This window comes from Cygnus olor, chromosome 9 (genome assembly GCF_009769625.2).
Source record: "Cygnus olor isolate bCygOlo1 chromosome 9, bCygOlo1.pri.v2, whole genome shotgun sequence".
Taxonomy (NCBI): Eukaryota; Metazoa; Chordata; class Aves; order Anseriformes; family Anatidae; genus Cygnus; species Cygnus olor.
Window position 1 is genome coordinate 16939939 of NC_049177.1, and position 20247 is coordinate 16960185.

At 67.1% G+C, this 20247-nt stretch overlaps 2 protein-coding genes across 2 annotated transcripts; one reads left to right on the forward strand and one right to left on the reverse strand.

Annotated features, from left to right (window-relative positions):
- Window positions 1-811: 811 nt before the first annotated feature.
- On the reverse strand, window positions 812-11314 carry SLC12A9 (solute carrier family 12 member 9). The gene is made up of 13 exons (XM_040567866.1): window positions 11043-11314; window positions 8764-8898; window positions 8497-8634; window positions 8048-8347; window positions 7657-7764; window positions 7442-7553; window positions 7201-7358; window positions 6734-6816; window positions 6468-6592; window positions 4730-4922; window positions 4422-4596; window positions 3359-3505; window positions 812-3022 (listed from the first exon to the last, which is right to left on the reverse strand). Exons 1-13 carry the CDS (start codon window positions 11257-11259, stop codon window positions 2175-2177), a joined length of 2739 nt encoding a protein of 912 aa, XP_040423800.1. The 5' UTR covers window positions 11260-11314; the 3' UTR covers window positions 812-2174.
- Window positions 11315-14001: 2687 nt separating this feature from the next.
- On the forward strand, window positions 14002-20057 carry PRSS56 (serine protease 56). The gene is made up of 17 exons (XM_040567867.1): window positions 14002-14145; window positions 14486-14647; window positions 15192-15389; window positions 16083-16133; window positions 16411-16600; window positions 16711-16819; window positions 16905-17064; window positions 17244-17386; window positions 17515-17674; window positions 17783-17971; window positions 18075-18236; window positions 18349-18412; window positions 18636-18798; window positions 18905-19052; window positions 19144-19245; window positions 19400-19515; window positions 19613-20057. Exons 1-17 carry the CDS (start codon window positions 14124-14126, stop codon window positions 19784-19786), a joined length of 2313 nt encoding a protein of 770 aa, XP_040423801.1. The 5' UTR covers window positions 14002-14123; the 3' UTR covers window positions 19787-20057.
- The last annotated feature ends 190 nt before the right edge of the window (window positions 20058-20247 follow it).

Below are 20247 nucleotides of genomic sequence, written 5' to 3' on the forward strand. Positions count from 1 at the left end.
CTGCTTGTGCATGCACACACACTCCTAGTGTATGCACCCCCATGGCCCATTTGACACCTGGCGACAGTCACCGTGGCCCCGCTGCTGGACCAGTGTGGGGGACTTGGTTGTGCCAAGGTGACCCTGGCACAAAGCTGGCACCTGCCTGGGGAGCACCCCGAGGGGAGCTAAGGGCTGCTGGTGCCACCCTGCTGGGGGCTGCCACAAGCAGGGAGTGCGAGGCAGGGGTGGGGGGCACCAGGACTGGGTGCAGGGGACACCCCTGGGCAGGTGGTTTTGGCACCAGGAGAATGGTCACAGGCAGCAGGAGCGGGTGCAGAGGGTGTGCGTGCGTGCGTGCGTGAAGAGGGAAAGAAATGCTGTTTGTGTAGGTGTGCGCTGAGTGGGCGCTGTGCGCCGGAGCTGGTGTGCGATGCTGGCTATGCAGCGGCTGTGTGCGTGCGTGCACATCTCCGTGTGCACGTGTGTGCTCGTGCCAGCCCCACACCCACACCCTGGTGAGTGTCGGTGTGCTTGCAGGTGCGCAGCGTGCACACGCATTGGTGCGATGCTGCGCGTGCAGCTGAGTGTGCCCGCACCCATGCGTGTGTGATGCTGGGCACGCTGGGGGTGTGTGCTCCCTGTATGCATGTGTGCACAAGCCCACGTGTGGTAAACAGTGTTATGGGGAGGTGTGAGTAAGGCTTCAGCCCCCAAAAACACTGCACGGGGTCGTACACCCCCAGCTGGGGGTCCCCACCTCTCCGCTGCCCCAGCTGTGAGGGTGCTGGTGCCTGGCACGGCCAAGGTTAACTCCGCCAGAGCCCAGCGGCACGGTGCAGGGAAGCTTTAATTTAATGAAGTGTGAGGCTTTTTTATGGGCTTTTAATTACGTGGTGATAATTAACATTATAGGCCGCCGGGTCCCGGTGGTGCCCGGCTGCCCTGTGCCGGCTCCCGCCTGTTTGTAAATAAACCCAGCAGGCAGCTGGGGTCGGGGGCTGTGCCGTGCCCACCCTGGGGTGCCCAATTTCCTGCCGCCAGCAGCAGAGCCAGCCCCGAACCCTCCGCTGGGGGAGGAGATTTGGGCTCAAACTTAGGCACAAACCCCTGCAAGAGGCGGGGAACAACAGAGCCCCCCCAGCAGCACCCAGGTACCCAAGGCTTTCCATACCTCTGGCCAAGCAGAGCTGCCTACTAGCACCGGCGTGGTAAGGGGGGGCACAGGCAGCTGTGCCATGCTGTGTCCCCCCCCCAGCCCCAGCCTGGCCCCGAGCAGCCCCCCCTGCATCAGGGCTAATAGGAAGTGATCCATCAGGCAGCTCCTGGGCGCACTGCCCGCCTGCCAGGCACCTAATAGATTTATTGCCAGCCACCCAGGCAATTTCCTGCCCTCCCCTAATCAATACAGTGGGGCAAGGGGGGGGGGGCAATCATAAGGAGATGGGGAAGGGGATTAGAAGGGTGTCAGGGCAATATCAGCCCCCCCCCAGTGGCTGAATGGGGGCACAGGGCCATGATGGGAAGGTGATGCCCCGTGGGACCAACCCCTCCTGGCATCACCTCCCCAACTCCCTGGCAGGACAGGGGGCTTGGACCCCCCCCACCCAGCAGCTGGGGGTGCCATACAGTCGTAAAGGGCTGCCATACAGCCATAAGGGGCTGCCCCCCCCCTTCCCCAGCCCAAGACAGGGAGCCCAGGCGCCTAAGGTTCCCCTCCCCCAGCCCCTTCCCATTTAATTTTCCCTAATGAAAGGCACAGAGGATGGCGGGGAGCTGGGGCACCAAGGTCGAGGCTGCCTTTAATCAATCCCCGCTGCTGGCCGGGTGCCCGGAGGAGCCTGCGGAGGAGAGGCTGGGGGGTGGCGGTGCAAGAGGAGAGCACAGGAGGGGGGTGGCTGTGGACGAGGGGCTCCCAGTAACAAACTGGGACAGCCCCAGGACCCCACCGTCTCCCCACACAAAAGGCACAGCGAATGCACCGAGCACCCGGATCCTGCCAGGGCAGCTTTAACCCTGTGCCTCCCCAAAAGCACCCCAAACCCTCCACCTTCTCCTCCCAGCACCACGAGGCTGGAGTCACCACCAAGCAGCTCGGGGACAGCAGGAGGGGAAAGGTTTCCCCCCTCGCTGTGCCCAGCCTGGGGCTGTAAGGCACTGGCCACAGGAGGGTGGGGGGACACGGGGGGGACACCCTAGAGCTGGGTGCTGGTGACGGCGCTCACCCCGTGCACCAGCACGGTGGGGCCCAGGCCGCGGGTGAGCAGCTCCAGCTGCCGCAGGTAGAGCGGGTACAGGCTGGTGTCGGCCGGCGGCCGCGGCAGGTAGAGGAAGCGGACGGCGGGCGCCGGGCCCTGCTCCAGCACCATCTTGTTGGCGGCGCAGACATACTCATCCGACACTTGGGTGGCGTTGGCTGGGAAGTTCACAGCCGCCCCTTCCTCATCCTCATCCTCATCCTCGGCGGGCACCGGGCCCCCCGGGGTCCCCCGCTGGGCCTGCCAGTGCAGGCGGACGACGGAGTCCCAGGGCACCAGCTGGATCTGGGCCTGGATGCGCAGGTCCTTGAGGAGCTGGCGGAGCTTGTCCTCCTGGGCGCCGGGCATGGCGCCCGCCTCCACGCAGAGGAAGAGGCGCAGGCGGGCCCGGCGCCAGGCCCGCGCCATGTTGAGCACGCAGGCCATCTGCAGCAGGAAGAGGCTGCAGGTGTCGGCGTAGCGGGCGCTGTCGGGCCGCAGCAAGTTGACGGGCCAGACGTGGATGGTGGGTGGGGGGCTGGCGGCGCGACGCAGCTCCCAGGCCTTGTCCAGGCTCTCCAGCTGCCGGGCCAGCAGGACGTTGCGTAGCATCTTCAGGGCGTCGGCCACGATGCCCACGTACTCCCGTGGGGACAGCAGCTTGGGGGCGGCGGGCGCCCGCAGCGGGGGGAAGCCCAGGGGCAGCTCCTCGCGGGCGCTGGTGAAGGCAGGGTGCTGGGCCAGGCCGTCCCGAGGCGCTGCGTCGTCGTAGAAGCCCAGCACCAGGGTGTTGGGGCGCATGCCGCCTGCCGAAAGACCACCATGGGCTGTCGTGATGGGAAGGAGAGGGTCCTGCCAGCACCACCAGCACCGTGGGTGCCACCAAGCTCAACTGGCTTTGGTGTGGGCACTGCCCACACCAGGTGCTTCCAACCCCCTTGGGAATCACCTATTCTGGTGCCTTCAAGCCTCTTGGCATGACCCAGGTGCCTCCAAGACTCAGCTTGGCTTTGGCACTGCTCACCCAGGTGCCTCCAAACCCCTCAGCACTGCCCACCCAGGTGCCTCCAAGCCCCGGCTTGGCTTTGGAGCTGACAAAGGTGCCAAAGGCCCTCGGTTGGATCCCTTCCAGCCCCACTCACCGAGGCCAGAGGTGAAGAGGAGCTGCCGGACGCCGTGCCGCACCGAGGGCGCAAGGGTGAGGCTGACGAAGGCCTTGACGTTCAGCTTGTCCACCAAGCCCAGCCACGAGTCCTGCTGGGGCTGCAGCGGGTCCGAGGGCAGCGCGTCTGGGTGGGGAGAAGAGACCGGCATCAGGCAGGGGTCACCCCATACTGGTGGGGTCACCCCATACTGGTGGGGTCACCCCACACTGGTGGGCACCGCGGTGTCCGCACAGCACCCCGGCACTGAGCACCCCCCAGCACCTTCTCCCTGTTCCCCCCAAACCAGCCCCCATGCACCCCAGCACCCACAAGCGTGGGGAAGGTGGAAGCAGGTGCTTCCAGCCGGAGATATGAAATTATCCATAAATATATAAAAAATAGCAGGCAGCCCCATCCCCCCTCCCCAATTTCAGGCCATTAGTCACCACGGCAACAGCGAGGGGGGGGGGAGCAGAGCGAGGCATCCGCTGGGGGTGGGGATGGCCACAGCGGGGCGAGCGTTTGTGCGAGGGAGCACACGTGTGTGCAAAGCAACACGTACTGGGGGCAGACACACCTGAAGCGTGTGGGTGTCCAGGAGCAGGCTGGACACAGGCACGCCCGGGTGCAAGGCTGTGCCAAGCGTGTAGGAAACGACCACGCTTGCTGGGCGTGCATAGGTGTGCGCAGGACCGTGGTGCACGTGGGTCCAGAGGAGCCTGGGTGGCACGTGCTACGTGTGCATGTGCCACGTGTGCACACCAGTGGCAACGTGCAGGAGCCCCCCCTGTGCACATGTATGGATGTGAGTGAGCACAAGCATTGTGCAAGCCTGCGGGACACATATGCACACAAGATATGGGATGGACATAAGCCATCGACATCCCCTGCACCATGCCAAGCCCACGGTGCCACAGTGCTGGTATTTCCCTCCCTGTGCCCAATGTGCCCAGCTGGGAGATGGTGTCACCCTGTCCAGTGGCTTTCGGAACGATGTCCCAGGGCCATGGTGCTGCAGAAAGGGGCTGAGGCCCTGTGCTGGGACAGGGCAGACCCTCACCCAAGTCCTGCAGCTCCACGTGGCCCAGGACGTAGAGGCCGCTCTTTTTGAGGTCGTTGACGAAGTCGATGAGGCGGGGGCTGCTCCGTGGGTTCTGCACCATCAGCAGCATCTGCGGGCGCCAGAACTTGACGTGGTCCTTCCGCACGTCCAGCATCAGCAGGTACTTCCTCACCTGGGTGGAAGGACAGCAGGTAAGGAGCCCACCTTCCTTCAACACGCTGCCCCGCAGGGATGCCAACCCCAAGGCCATCAGCTCTCCACCCCACGATGGGATTCGGGGGCCAGGTGAGGAGAACAGGGCTCACCTGGTGGAAGATGAGGGCCTGGCTGATGTAGCCCCACGTGCTGCTGGGCGAGAGGTAGTGGAGGGCGAGGAGGAGGAGGAGGAGGAAGCCCAGGCTCGCCGAGGCCGAGACGGGGCTGATGAGGAACATCATGACGCAGCAGCCGGCGATGCCCAGGAGGCACGTGTGCCAGCTGAAGTAGCGGAAGGTGGGCCTGGAGCAGGGAGAAAGGGGCATGGATTGGGCACCAGCTGCTGCGCTGAAAGCATCCAGGAAGGGGCCTGATGCCTTGTTAGCAGAGCAGGGGGCACAGCCACTGGGCTCCTTGCAGCAGGGAGCTCAGCCCAAACGAAGCCTGGCCTGGGGTTTTGTGCCACCTGCTCCATGCCAGCCATGCAGACAGGCTACAGGCACCAGCAGTTGGCATCACCTCTGTCCTCATCAGCGTGGCACCGGCAGGCACATAGCCCCTGGTACTCAGCTGTGCTCATCTGGGATTTTCCTGGGCCAATGAAAGACAACAGGCACTTGTCAGGCTGCCAAAGGGATCGTGTGCTCATTACACTGGGGGTGACGACAGGGAAATGCTCCCTAGCACCACAGTGCAGGGCTCAGAAATGGCAATTTTTCCATCTCCATCAGCCCCTTCCATGGCCTGAGGGACAGGCAGCCTGGAAATGCCACCCCGGGGCTCCCACCTCGCTCAGCAGTGGCACCCGGTGCCCCCACATCCCTCCAAGGGACAGGGTTGGTGGCACAGAGGACAGGGGCACAGGGAGGGGACAGCGCATCCCTCTGTGGCAGGGGAAATGCTTCACACACGGAGGGGAGATGGCACCACGCAGGGCACGGGGCAGCCCCACGCTGCAGAAAGGGGTGACCCGAGGCAGGGGTGGTGGCCGGGGGGGCTCAGTAGTGACGGGGGCCCCACAGCAGCACCAGCAGCCGTGGCACCCGCTCATCCTGGCTCACAGAGGCGGAGGCGGGGAGGCGAGAAGCTGTTATTTTCTCTAATTGTTGTTTTTGCTGAAAGGTAATTAAAATCCTTTTCCGCTGCGCTTGATGGAGACCTTGGCACGGGGAGGGGGGGCATCAGAGTGCGGGATGGGTGAGGGGCCCTCTGCCACCCGGCCCCAGCAGTCTCCACCAGGCACCAGCCCGTGCCCCATCACGCCCATCCGTGCCCCAAATCCCCAGGCACAGGGAAGGCAGGACACGGGCACATTGGGCAGCTGTACCCAACCCTATGGCAAAGGGTGCAAGGTACATCAGCCCCCCCAACCACCCCGCCGTGCCCCCCAGCTCTGGGCAGCCCCGCACCGCCCTCCCCAGGCTGGGGCTGCCTGCCATGAACTCGTCCTTCCTGGAAGATCTTCTCCCTCCCCCCAGGCAGGATCCCCCTCCCCCCCTCCCCCTTCCCCTTTAGTTTAATTAGCGCTAATGGAAAGTGGGCTCCATCACCGCTTGGCGAGCCGCCCGGGGGATGCCGGGCGGGCGCAGGCTATAAATTACCTCTGGAAAGCCTCAGGGGAGGGGGCACTGGATAAATCTAGCGGCCTGGATTTATCTCTACCCGCTCAGTATCATGGTGACAGGGCATGGGGGCTGTCCCCTTCTCCCTCCTGAAGGATGGGGGTGTCTTTCCCCCCTAATGCTGCAGGAGAGGGGCAGGCAGTATCCCTGCCCTGCGGACGGATGGATGAGTGGTGGCCACCCGGCATCGCAGAGCGGCCTCCCTCTCCCCCGGGCCAGCAGGTACCTGAAGTTGGGGGCTGATGCCCACTCCAACGCCAGACAGGCCAGGTTGACGGTGGCATAAACCAGCAGGAAGAAAGTGGTGACGACCCCCGCGATGGTGTTGAGCTTCCCGGAGAAGAGCACCAGCTGCGGAGAGCACAGGGGATGCAGCACGAACTGGAGCCAGGGGTGTCCCATGAAAGGGCACTCAGTGTGCCACGTGGGGTGCAAATCCCTGGCCCCGGACAAGCCCAGGTGGGACTGGGACAGGAGCATCACCAAACTCACCTGCACCACCAGCCAGGAGAGGATCACTGCCATGATGGGGTTCCCGCTCGCAGACGTCCTCTTGGCAAGCGCCAGCGCCCGGCCTGTGGGCAGAGCGGGGAGGTTGGCCTGGCACGAGGCAGCCCAAAGGCCACCAGCAAGCTGGTGTGCGGGCCTGTCCCCAGACTGGGGACGTCAGGGTGTGCTCAATGGACTGATGGGGGTGGGGAAACAGGCACCCCCACATCACCCTGGCAGGGACAGACAGCTGTGCCACAGGGTACAAGTCCCTCCGACATGGTGTCCCCATGCTGGGGGCTACCAACCCAGGGTGGACTGGGCATCACTGGGGGGAGCAGAGCATCCTTGGGACCCCAAACCTGACATGCACCAACCCACAAAACATCACCCCAAACCAGGAAGGGGGTTCCCTGGTGCCAGGGCTGGTCTCCAGCTCTGGCTGGTGCCAGCACACTCCAGGCGCTCACCAAAGAGATCATCCCGGGCCAGGGCGTAGAGGATGCGGGATGCCCCGATGAGGTTGCTCATGGCTGCAGAGAGGGTAGCAGCGTAGATGCCCACCGTGACCAGGGGTGGGAAGATGCTGATGTCACGCAGGAAGCCGTAATCCTTCTGCAGGAGGGTCCTGGAGAGGGACACGCACGGTGGCACTCAGCGTGGCTCACGCCAGCGCGTCCTGGCACCAGTAACCCCACCACGGGGACGCACCTGCTGCAGGTGGCACACATGAGGAAAGCCAGGAGGTTGTAGACGAGGTAGGTGAAGAGCACGGCGGAGATGGTGCCCCGCGGGATGGAGTAGCTCGGGCGCTTCAGGTCCCCTGCGGACAGAAGCAGGTGGTGTCACCTCCCCGTGGGCACAGCACCCCCTGCTCCCCTCCTTCCTCACCCCAGCGCCTCCCAGCCCAGCACCCCGGCCCCTACCTGACATGTTGGAGCCTGCCATGATGCCGGTGCAGCCGTTGAACATCACCGCGAAGACGGAGCTGAAGCTCATCATCTGCCCCGTGGTGTAGTCCACCCCGTACCCGCCTGCAAGACACGGGGGTGCGGGCTGTGACGGGCTGCCCGGGGTGGCACAGCACTGCCGCGCACCCTCTCCTCAATGCCCCTGTCCCCAGACGAGTGCCACCACGGAACAAACCACCCCATGCCATTTGCTTTGTGCCTGTGAGCCCCCTACACCCTCCAGCAAGCCCTTGCTGGTGCATAGGTGCCCGTGCCACCCCTCTCCAGCCCAGCAGGTAGGGTTGGGACGTGGATGCCATGCTGGGGACCACAAATAGGGCTGGAGAAAGCCCTCACTGCTCCTCACCGCCCAGGTTTTCCCGCAGGGTGGCGAGCGAGAAGCCCGTGAAGTTGCCGTTCTCGGTCTCCGAGCTGTTGAGGTGCGGCATGCGGATGGGCACCCCGAGGGGCCGCGTGGCGAAGAAGCTGACGAGGATGGTGCCCAGCACACCCGCGACGATGAGGAAGATGAGGAAGGTGGCCTTGGCGTAGATGGAGGCGCCCACAAGGCACACGACGAGGCACAGGGCCAGCAGGATGGTGCCGTAGAGCAGCTCGTACCAGTAGCTCTGGGGCAGGACGTGGACGCCCGTACCCGCTTTTTGCCCTGGGCAGAGACATGTGGGATTCAACAGGGCTCGGGGCAGGCACCAGCTCATGGGGAAGGGGGGGGGCAGAGCTGGGCCAGCCATGCCAAGCACCACAAGGGTGCTCAGGGAGGGGACAGTCGACGTCCCATCCCCACAGGGTACTCACCAGGTGGGATCCCGAAGCTGTCCACCACCGCCTCCACCAGCCCCAGCACGTAGAGGGCACTGCCGCACACGTTGGCCAGGAAAAACATGATCCCGATGCTGCCCCCGAACTCTGGGCCCAGGGCACGGCTGATCATATCTTGCTCAAGTCAAGGAAAAGTGCCGAAAACCCAAACCAGTGCCCAGCAGCACCGTTGGGTGCCCCACCACCCACGCAGCCCGGTGCCATCGGGCTGCCACCCGAATTTGCCCACACAGCGGAGGATACAGTAGGCTCCCCCGGCATCCAGCGCCCCGTTGGTGGCGATGGCACACACGGACAGCACCGTCATGCCGATGATGAAGTACGCCACGGCGAACATGGCCAGAGCTTGGTACAAGCCAGCGTGGCCCACCACGAACCCTGCCGAGGCCGGCGTGACGTTAGCCAGGTACGGACACCCCCGTGGGGATATTCCTGTCCCCGTGCTTACTATATGTCACCCCCCTCCCTGCCTGGGGGACACACAAGTTCCATTTCCCACCCCACCTTCAGCCTCCAACCCACGGCAGCACTGGGGGTCAGACCAGACAGTGTCCCCCACCTCGGGGAATCCTCCTGCTGTGCCAGGATCAGGCCCAAGCAGCTCAGGGCAAAAAAGCAGGGAGGAAGGGGACAGGGGGACACCAGGATCCCCCAGCCCTGCTGCCAACTCAGTGGGCAGGGGGTGCCTGGCACCAGTTTGGGCAACAGGAGGTGATGGGAGGGGGGGCGGAAAAGCAGGACCCCCATTAAGGGACCCCAAGGGACACAGAGCTGCAGTGAGCAGGGGACAGCACCAGAGCGTGGCACGGGGACGGACAGCCCCCACTCTCTGCTTCCTTCCGCCCACGTACCCCCTTTTGGGGAGGGAGGAAGGGGGGCACAGCACACAGGCACCCGCAGATGCCGAGCCCCACGCACAGCCCCACGGGTGCTCTGTGCGCTCTGTTTGCGCTTCCACCCGCTGCAAACCAGGAAGCAAAAGCAGCCCTGGGACATCCCCGCCATCGGCACCGTCCCCAGCACCCCCTGCCCCCGGGGGCTCAGCAGGGCACCCAGAGCCCCCCCAAGTCCCTCCCCAGGGCATGGCCAGACTGCCAGCGAGGCTGGCGAGGCCGCGGTCGGGAAGGGGCTGCCCGCAGCGGCGGCGAGATGCCCTATCTCGGCCACAAGATCGGCCGCAGAGATGCCCGGAGGGGGCGGAACTGGGGGAGGCGAGCAGCAAGGAGGACGCGGGGGGGGCAGGCTGGGTTTTGGGCCCCCCCGCCCTGCAATCCCCAGGGTGCTCCAGTGCCAGAAGAGGATGGGAGGAAGCAAAGGGGTGCCAGAAGTTGGGGGCAGCCAGGAGGGGCTGGAGATCTCCAGGCTTTGGAGACCCAGGGGTGTGCTTGAGGAAGAGGGGGGGCTGCCCCAGGACCCCCCCATGGCAGGACGGTTCCTCTTCCCAGCAGCTCCACCCTCCCTGGCCCCAAACTTCCCCTCTGCCCCCCAAAAAGTAACGCCACCCCCGTGGGGGTCTGGGCAGGGGGGGGGCCCGCCATGGGGCAGGGGCTGGGTGTGCAGGGAAGGGGGTTCAGGGCTTGCACAAGGCCCCCAGCTGAGGGGTGGGAAAGGATGGGTGAGCGATGGGGGCTGTGCTCCCAACCCTCGCCTCGGGATGTCCCCAGGGCAGAGGAAGGAGCTCAGGCCCCCCCTGGGCCCCCCCGGCATGCAGCCAACTCCCGCCCAGGGTTTCCCGTGGGCGGAAAGTGAAAGAGGAAAAAGCCTTCCCTGTTCCTGTCCGGGCCTCTGCCGGCCCCAGGCCAGGCCAGGGGCATCCCAAGGCCAGGGTTCCCCGAAGGGCTGCCACCTGCCCCGGGCTGTGTCCAGCCTGACCCCCTCCCCCAGTTCTCCCAGTAACAGGCTCATAACTCAAACTGGGAGCAGACTGGGAATTAATCGGTGCCCTCTGAACAGCGTGGAGATGGGGGGGGAGGCCTGGTCCCTGGATGGGGACATGAGAATCCTGCCCTGGGGACACCACAGGGGCTGGGGAGAGCATCGGGGTGCCACACTGGGGGATGCCCAAAGCAGTGGGGTGCTGGGGCTGGAGGGTGGGGGGACACCAAGGGCCCTGGGATCCTACTGGGGAAGATGCTGGGAGGGTGCAGGCGTCCTGCCCTGGGGGCGCTGGGGCTTCGGACAGGGTTCCTGCCCTAAAATTAGTGGGGCCGCAGCCTGGAGGGGTCAGGAGGGGCCGTGCAGCACCGGGACACCAGAATGGGGAGGCAAGGGGGGGCGCTGGGACTCCAGCCTGGGGATGAGGGGGACATGGAGGGCACTGGGGGGCCTCTGGGACCCCAAACTGGGATGGCGCTGGAACTCCAGCCTGGGATGCTCAGGACAGGGCCCTGGGGGGGGCAGCGGGGCCCCACCCCGGGGGGGCTCGGGAGCAGCAGGGGGAGCCCGGGGGGGGGGGGGAGGGCGGGCGCTGGGTCCCCCGGGGGGGTCGGGAGGGTCACTGGGGAGGCGACGCCGACACTCACCGAGGCGCAGGAAGAGGACGACGCTGAACATGGAGAGCAGCGTGGGCACCACGACGCCCAGGAAGGTGGGCAGCTTGCGGGGGGCTGCGGCGGCGGCGGCGGAGGAAGAGAAGGAGGAGGCGGCGGCGGCCCGGCCGCGCTCCCGGCCCCGCTCCTCCTCGGCCGAGCCGCCGCACAGGCGGTAGGTGAGCAGCGCGCTGCGCTCCGAGCTCGCCATGGCCCGGAACGGCCCGGAACGGCCCCGCAGCGCGCCCGCGCCCCGGCCCCGGCCCCGCGCCGCGCCCCTTTATGGCCCCGCCCACCGCACAAGCCCCGCCCCCAGCACGGCACGGGCCCCGCCCTCTTCAGCCCCTCTCCATCTCATAGACTCCGCCCCCCGTGAGGCCACGCCCCCTCTCTCGGCCACGCCCCCAGCCCCAAATGCCCCCCCCCCCCCCACCATCCCGGCACCAAGCCCAGGCTTAGACCTCGCCCCCCCCCCCGCCTCCAGGGCACCCCTGGGACCCCCCCATTGATGGTGGGTGTCCCCAGTGTCCCCCCCAGTGTCCCCCCGGGGTGTCCCCCCCCCATGTGCCCCCCCCATGTGTCCCCAGTGTCCCCTCCCCATGTGTCCCCTCCCCATGTATCCCCCATGTGTCCCCCCAGTGTCCCCCCACTTGTTCCCCCAGGATGTCCCCCCATGTCCCCCCATGTGTCCCCCCAGTGTCCCCATCATGTGTCTCCCCCCCATGTGTCCCCCCCATGTGTCCCCCTGGTGTCCCCCCAGTGTCCCCCCCAAGTGTCCCCCCAGTGTCCCCCCATGTGTCTCCCTGGTATGTCCCCCCATGTGTCCCCCATGTGTCCCCCCATATCCCCCCGGTGTCCCCCCAGTGTCCCCATTATGTGTCCCCCCCCATGTGTCCTCCCTTTTGTCCCCCCGTATGTCCCCCCCATATGTCCCCCCTGTGTCCCCATCATGTGTCCCCCTGGGGTGAACCCCATGTGTGTCCCCGGGGTGCCCCCCCACGTGTCCCCCCATGTGTCCCCGATGTCCCCCCAGCGTCCCCATCATGTGTCCCCCCAGCGTCCCCCTATGTGTCCCTCCAGGCTGTCCCCCCATGTGTCCCCCCCATGTCCTCCTGGTGTCCCCATCATGTGTCCCCCCCCCCCATGTGCCCCCCCCCGCCATGTGTCCCCCAAGGATGTCCCCCCCTTGTCCCCGCCGTGTCCCCCCGGCCGGGGCACGCCGCCAGGGTGGTGGCCGGGCTCTGCTGCCCACGCCAATTACCGGACAATCGGGGCTGGGGGCAGCTCGGGGGGCACCGTCCCCTCCCCCCCCCCCCCCCCCCCACCGCCCCGCAGCCGGGGCCCCGGGGTCCCACCACCACCGCCGCCGGTGCCAATTAGGTTAATGGGGTTGGCACCGGGGACGGGGCTGAGCGGGGGCGCACGGCGGTGCCGTGGGCACCGAACGTTGACCCCATAGAGTGACCCCGTGCCACCTGGGCAAAAAGGGGACGATTCGGGTAGGGCCGTGTGGGACGGGGTACGGGGACGGTCCCCGGGGGATGCAAGGGAGCGTGTCCCCGCGGTGTCCCCCCTGCCAGGGGGGCAGGGAAGGGGGCCCGAGGTGGGAGCCGGGGGGGCGGCTTTCGCGTGGGGCTGTCGCGGTGCCAGCGGTGGCCTCGCGTCGCCAGCGCCGCGCCTTTGATGTGCCACTGAAGCGGCATTGTCGGCGCCCCGCTGGCACAATTAGGGCCGGGGCGGGAGGGGAGCACGGCACAGCCGGGGCTGCGGGCACGGAGGCACCCCTGGCCCTAATGGGGACGGGGGACGGGGGCACCCGCTGCCCCCTAAGTGGGCATGGGGACACGGGCAGCCACGTCCCTAATGGGGACGGGGCTGGGGACGTGGGCACCCCATAACCAGGACAGAGATGGAGGTGCAGGCAATTCCCTGTTCCCCGGTGGGTTTGGGGACATGGGTGCCCCCAACAGGGACGGGGACAGGGGCACAAGCACCCCCTTACCACCCCAAGTGGACAGGGGCATCCCCAAACAGCCCCTAACAGGGACAAACAGTCCTAACAGGGACGGGGATGGGGGCACAGGCACCCCGTGATCACTCCAAGTGGACACAGGGACCCCCAAACAGCCCCAGGGATGTGGGCACCCCCTTCCCCTAACAGGGGCAGGTTTGGGGTCACGGGCACCCCTGCACCCCAATGAGGTGACAGCCCTGTGACCATCCCTGTCCCTACAAAGGACACCGGCAGCAAATGGGGAAGGGGGACACCCCAAAATCGTGGGACACGCACCGAACCAAACCATAGACATGGGGGGGCCCCTTCCCACAACCCAGCGCCCCGCTCCCGGGGGACAAAGCCCCCCCAATCCCTCCCTTCCCCTAGGCGCCCCCCGGTGCCCCCCATCTCCCGCAGCCCCCCTCCTGGTGCCCGCTCCCCTTTGAAGCGCCCGCCACCACCGCCGCCACCGCGTTTCCCACCCGCCTCCCACCCCCGGCACCCCGACCCCACCCCAAACCCCGCTCCCAGCTGCCCCCTTCCCAGGGCTCGGGGCCGGATTTGGGGTGGCGGGACGGGGGGGTGGGGGGGTGGGGGGGCACCGTTGGCGGGGCCGAGCTTGGCGTGAAAATGATCAAGGGCCGCGGGCAGCGCCGGAGCGCAGCGCCCGTCTGATGCTGCCCGCCCCGAGGCCCCCGTCGAACAAAGGCGGCATTGAGGCCCCGAGCTGCGTCCCCAACCCCGGACCCCCCCCCCCGGGATGGCATCTTGGCGCGACATTAATGAACTCGCCTCTTTGTGCTCCCCTGGCCCCTCTCTCTCCTCCCACCACCCGGGGGGCACCGTATATATCCGCGCCTTCCCCGTCGCCTCGGGCACTTTTGGGGCTCCCCCCCCTTTTTTATCCCCCAAATCCCCCCCCCCCCCCCCCCCCCCAAAACCGTTGCCCGGCCGGGATGGAGCGAGGAGGGAAGAGGCCGCGGGCTGCTGGCCCCGGGGTCTGCCCGGCCCCCCCCGTGCTGCTGCTGCTGCTCCTGCAGCTGGCCGGGGGGGCCCCCCTAGGCCGGGGGCTGTACCCCATGCCAGCCGGCGTCCTGCAAGGTGAGTGCACGGGGACATCTGTAGGGGGGGGCTTTGGGATGCTTAACGGGGGGCTGGAGGACATGGGATGCGCTTTTTAGGGGTGGGGGGCACCAGGATGGGTCCCTTGTCCTGTGCCAGCCCCGGGGGCAGCCACGTGGGGACACTGGAGGGGGCACACACGTGGGCACACACACGGGCACACCTGCCCGCGCTCACACCCCACCGTGCGCCCTCGTTTGTGCCCGTGCCCAGCCTGACACCAGCATGGAAATACCAGGGCAGGGGTCCTGGGTGGTCTGGGGGCGGTGTGGGGGGGGTCCCGAGGGGGGGGTCTGAGCGCCCTGATGTGCCCCGGCAGCGCTGTCGAGCCGGGGGACGCTGGTGCTGGAGGCGGCGCTGAGGAGCGCGCTGCTGGCGCTGGAGCGGGCCCAGGCAGAGCAGCAGCGGCAGTGGGGGGCCTGCGGGCTCTGCGCCCCCTGCCTCTTCCCCCCCTGCGCCAACATCACCCGCCGCTGCCCACGTGAGTCCCGGCCCCCGCGGCCCTACCCAAAAACTGCCCCATCCCCTAGAGACCCTACCCAAACGCTGCCCAGGGGCCCTACCCAAACACTGCCTCATGCATCCCCTAGAGACCCCAAACACCCAAAGGCCCTACCCACCCCAAGACCCGACCTAAACCATATCCCCCCCCACAGGGGTTCACCCCTATGGGCTTCCCCAAAGCAGTGCCCAGACTCCCCAAAAAAGTCCACGTCAGCTGGAGACCCTACAAAAACACCACCCTGACCAAACAGTTCCCCATCCTCTTGAGATCCTACCCAACCCGAAGCCCTACCCCAAATACTGCTTGATAAGAGCAAAATCCCTCCCAAAACATACCCCGGCGCTCAGGAGACCCTCCCAAAACATACCCCAGCACCCAGGAGACCCTACCAAAACAAGCCAATGCAGCCCCCCTCCCCCCCCATTCCCCCTTCCCACCCGCCCCGGGGTGACCCAGGTGGAAGCAGGCAGGGTGCAGGGATGATGTAGGAACACCCACAGCCCCGCTGCTGTCCCCGCAGCCCCCGCCGTGCCCCCTGGTGTCCCCCCCAGCTGCCAGGCCCTGCTGGACGCCCAGGCGCTGCCCGAGCTGCCCCAGCGCAACTGGGCGCTGAGCCAGGCGTGTGCCCCCTACCACCTCCTGTGCCCCCCCCGGGGGGCTCAGCCCCACTGCGCCCTGCTCAGCGCCCAGCGCTGCCACCGCCGCCTCCAGGAGTGCCGTGAGTGGGGACCCGCTCCCGGAGAGAGGAGACCCTACAATAACAAATGGGGCATCAGCTGGGAGTGCCTGGAGGGGATATGGGGTGTGGGTGCTGGGGTGGGATGGGGGGGGGGGGGATTTGGGGAGGGAAGGGTTGGGATCGGAGGATGGAGCATGGTGATGGGGGTCTCTGGTGGGATGGGAAGGTTGGGGGGGGTAGGAAAACGGGGGGGAAGGAGGATCTGGGGTGAGATGTGGAGATCTGGGGGATGGAGGCATTGGGAGCGATGGGGAACTTGGGATGGGGCAGCTAGGGGTGGTGGAGGAGCTGGGGTGGGGGCACTGGGACACTGGGGGGGATCTGGAGGGGGATGGAGCATTGGGGGGGGGGGTCACAGAGGGATCGAGGTGGGATGGGGAGACACGGGGTGGAAGAGAGAGATTGAGGACACAGGCACATTGAGGGGTGGAGAATCTGGGGTGGGACAGGGATTTCTGGGGGAACGGGGCACTGGGGCGGATGGGGAGATCGGGGACACAGTCACTGGAGGTGACGAGGACACCTGGGGCGGGACAGCGGTGTTCGTTTGGGATGCAGCGCTGCTGGGGGGCACTGGGAGGGACTGGGGCAAACTGGGGACAGCGGGGACACGGTGCTGACAGCGGGGTGGGGGGAAACGTCCCCACATACCGTGACAACCTGTCCCCACAGGGCTGGCAGCCGCCACCCCGAGTGATGCACCAGCAGAGGCGGTGATGCCAGGTGAGCCGGGGTGGCCCCCCCCAAACCCCCAGCCCCATCCCCGGCTGCCCGCTGTGCCGGGGGGCAGAGGTTAGCGTCGGCAGCTGCCGGGCTGCGGGGTGCCCCCGGCCCTCCGCCCGCTCGCCTCCGTGAGCACAATGAGGCTTGACAGCGCGCCCGCTGCGGCCTGACCCCCCCGGGGGCCGCTCACCGCCCCCTCCTCGGCCACATCGGTGACCGTGGAGGACAGGGGGACGTCGGTGGGACCCCCACCACTCACCCCAGCTTTGTCCACCAGGGAGCTGCGGGAACCGTGCGGGCCCCCCCATCAATGCCACGGCCCCCCGAGGACGGATCATGGGGGGCAGCGTGGCCCCCCCGGGGGCCTGGCCCTGGCTGGTGTCGGTGCGGCTGCACGGGGAGCTGATGTGCGGAGGGGTGCTGGTGGGGCACGCCTGGGTCCTCACTGCTGCCCACTGCTTCGCCGGGTACACAGGGGCACAGGGACGTGGCGTCCCTGCAGAAGGGGGCATGGAGTGGCACTGATGTACCCCCCCCCCCCCCCTTAAAACACTGCCCCTTTCCCCTCCCTGGCCAGGACCCAGAACGAGCTGGCGTGGACGGTGGTGGTGGGCGACCACGAGCTGGGCAAGCATGACCCGGGTGAGCGTGCAGTGCCCGTCAGGCGCATCGTGCCTCACCCCAAGGTCAGTGGAGGTGGAGGTGGGCACCCCCAAACCAGTCCTCCACACCCCAGGATCCCACCCACGCTCCCACCCTTTTTCCTTCCAGTTCAACCACAAGACGTTCCATGGGGACCTGGCGCTGCTGGAGCTGGCGGTGCCGCTGGCCCCGTCAGCCACCGTCAGCCCCGTGTGCCTGCCCAGTGGCCCCGCGGAGCCCAGCCCTGGCACCCCCTGCTACATCGCGGGCTGGGGGTCCCTCTATGAAGGTAGGTGCCACCCGGCACCCACGGGGTCAGCGGGGTGTCCCCCTTGGCAGAGAGGTTGGGTTGTGCTGTGGGCACAGTGCCCGGTGCCGAGCCAAGGGTGCAAAAGAGGGGAGCGTGCGGGCACCCCAAGAGAGGGGGCCAGGCAGAGGGGACCCTATAACGGGTGCCTTGCTTGGCAGAGGGGCCATCGGCCGAGGTGGTGATGGAGGCACAGGTGCCCCTGCTCAGCCAGGAGACGTGCCGGGGTGCCCTGGGCAGGGAGCTGCTCACCAGCACCATGTTCTGTGCCGGGTACCTGTCCGGGGGCATCGACTCCTGCCAGGTAATTCCCCTCCCAGCACGGCAACCCCCTGGGCACGGGGTGAGCACACGGTGCTGGCGCGGCACGGCCAGGCTCCCAGCGCGCTCGGTGCTCCCCACTGATGTACGGGCATCCCCATCCCCCTGCAGGGCGACTCAGGGGGCCCACTGGCATGCCAGGACCCCTCCTCGCGCCGCTTTGTCCTCTACGGCATCACCTCGTGGGGTGACGGGTGCGGTGAGAGGGGCAAACCCGGCGTCTACACCCGTGTCGCTGCCTTCGCGGACTGGCTCAGCCTCCAGATGGACTGTGAGTGTCCGAGGGGCACGGGATGGCAGTGGGAAGGGGTGCCATGGGGATCCCCCAAAGTGATGGGTGGCGGCTCAGCAGCTTATGGCAGCCCTGGTATCCTCGCAGCCGCCCCTGGCAGCCGGGAACCGAGCTGCTTTGAGCTGCTGGCCCTGTCGCAGCTGCCCCCCGAGCGGCAGCCCCCCGAGCGCACCCGCCTCTGCTCCTTCTACGCGGGGTCCTGCCGGGCACCCCTGGGCCAGGCTGCCTGCGCCCGCCTTGCTGAGGAGACCTGCCGTGCCCGGGCGAGGCGATGTGGTGAGACAACGCTAGGGCACGGGGACTGTGTCTGGTTGGGGACAGGGGGGGCATGTCGTGCCGGCACGGTGCCAGGGACGTGGTTCTCTTGCTGCGCCCCCAGAGCTGCACTCCTACGCCCAGACGCTGGTGGGTCTCCTGCGCCGGGCCGGGGACTTCATCCGGAACCAGGTCGACTTCTCCTTCCTCACCCGCGCCCTGCCCCAGCTCCTGGGCAAGATCTACGGGCACTTCTTCCCCGCCCGTGTCCGCAGGGATGCTCCAGGTACCCGCCCGGGCTGTGCCACCCCATGGCCCTGTGGGGACATGCCACCCTTGTGCTGGTGGCTCGGGCACCCCTACGCCTTGTCCGTCCTGTCCCCTTCTTGTCCCCACAGACGTGGCTGTGGCAGGGGACCAGCCTAGCCCCAAGGCAGAGGGACCCCGGAGACCCCCCACCAGGTAAGGGGGGACACAAGGGCATGGTGGGCCATGAGGGCTGTAGATTTTGGGGAGGTGGGCAAGATACCCATAGGCACTGATATGGCTTTTTGGGGACAGCTCAAGGCAGTGGGGTCCTGCTCTTCCCATAACCAGGTCCCACCAGGGGGGCACAGGAGGTGGCAGTGCCCAAGGGACGGCTGCCACCGGGTGCCTGCCTGAGCTGTCCCCGCTGTGCTTGCAGGCGGGGGGCCGGGCAGCCGCCCCCCTTTGCGGGGCTCTTTGGGGCTGTGGGGCCCCAGCTGCAGGACTGGGTGCAGGCGCTGAGGGCCATGGACGGGGGCAGCCACCCGGCACCCACCCCAGATGGGCAGCAGCTCCCCGGGGAGACGTGGCTCTTCTTGCAGGTATTTGGAGAGGGATGGGATGGGGGGAACCCCTTGCCCCTCCGGTGACAGTGCCAGCAGGAACCAAACCCCACTGCCTGTCCTGTCCCCCTTCCCTTCCCTGCAGCAGGGCGAGGAGGAGGTGGAGGAGCTGGTGGGACAGGGCAGAGCCTTCCTGGCCCAGCTCCGGGCAGAGCTGGACCTCAACACCCCCCTGGAAGCCAAGCAGCAGAGGCAGGCACCCAGAGAGCCATCAGGGACCCCTACACCAAACCGTGAGCCCTGGGGGGGCTGGGGCTGATTTCCACCCAGCTTTGTGCCCAGGCAGTGGCCACCAGCGGCATCCCCAACGGGGTTTTCACGCAGGGTTGGTGCCGAGGGAGAAGCGTGAGCTGGTGCCCACACAACCGGGGCTGGAGGAGGAGGAGGAAGAAGAGGAAGAGGAGGAGGAGGCAGGTGTGGGCAGAGGTAAGCACCCCACAGCCCCCAGGTGCTGCGGGATGCCACAGGGATGCCGGAGATGGCAAACCCAGCCTCAGCTTTGCACCCTGGGGCTGGTGGCGGCGCAGTGCCCCCACCTGCTCCCCGACCCCATCTCCATCTCTCTCCTGTCCTCCCCCAGGGGCTGCAGCCTGCCCTGGCCTCAACGCCTCGGCGCTGCGGGTGGGCGCGCTGCAGGAGCTGTACGCATGGGTGCTGCGGGTGCCGGAGCCGGACCTGGCCATGACCTTCCAGGAGGTATGTGCGGCAGCCACCCCCAGCAATTCACTGTCCCCAGCTTGCCAGCAACGTGTCCCCCCACTCTGGGGCTGACAGTGTTTTCCTCCCCTGGCAGATCCTGGTGGACCTGGGCTCCAAAAACACCAAGGGGCTGTACCGGGCGCAGGTGCGGGCCACGGTGGGTGGCCGCCCCACGGCTTTCGCCGGCCTCGTGGGGCTCCAGAGTGACTCGCTAGCCCGCAGCATGCCTGGCCTCGTCGCTTTGGCCCTCGAGGCTTTGAAAACCTAGGGGTGCTGGCCGGGGATGGGGTCTCTCACATCTTTCAACTCCCCCCACCAGCTCAGGCTCTCCCACTCCTTTTTCCCCCATTGTGCATCAGTTTCCCTCCTCCCACCGACCTCCTGGGGTGATGGGGGGTACCTGGAGCATCTCAGCTGGGGTCCTCAGCCCTCCTCTCCCTGGCACCCCCAACTTAGCAGACCCCCACACACCCTGTATTCCCCACAGGCACCCGGACTGCTATTTATTTGTACAGAGAAAGGTTTATTTTTCAATAAAGAAGGGCTCTATTTTCCGGTAGATTTTTTTTTCCACCCTCCCCATCACCTCACACCCCCAAGCAATGCCCCCATCTTCAGGTCCTGCCCCCATTATCAGGGGGAGGAACCCCTGCCCACCTCAGCACCCTTTTCCCCAGAGCGCAGCACCGGTGCCCACCCCAGGTGCCACCCCACACGAAACCCCCTCCC

Bases quoted from the DNA above. Each gene is read 5' to 3' on its own strand.
- PRSS56 (XM_040567867.1), top strand. From the start codon at position 14,124: ATGCCAGCCGGCGTCCTGCAAG. The intron at 17,065-17,243 runs GTAGGTGCCACC...CTTGCTTGGCAG, and splicing joins CTGGGGGTCCCTCTATGAAG to AGGGGCCATCGGCCGAGGTG. The intron at 19,516-19,612 runs GTATGTGCGGCA...CTCCCCTGGCAG, and splicing joins TGGCCATGACCTTCCAGGAG to ATCCTGGTGGACCTGGGCTC.
- SLC12A9 (XM_040567866.1), bottom strand. From the start codon at position 11,259: ATGGCGAGCTCGGAGCGCAGCGCGCTGCTCACCTACCGCCTGTGCGGC. The intron at 8,635-8,763 runs GTATCCTCCGCT...GACTTGAGCAAG, and splicing joins GGATGCCGGGGGAGCCTACT to ATATGATCAGCCGTGCCCTG. The intron at 7,359-7,441 runs GTGCGTCCCCGT...GTCCCTCTCCAG, and splicing joins ATGTGTGCCACCTGCAGCAG to GACCCTCCTGCAGAAGGATT.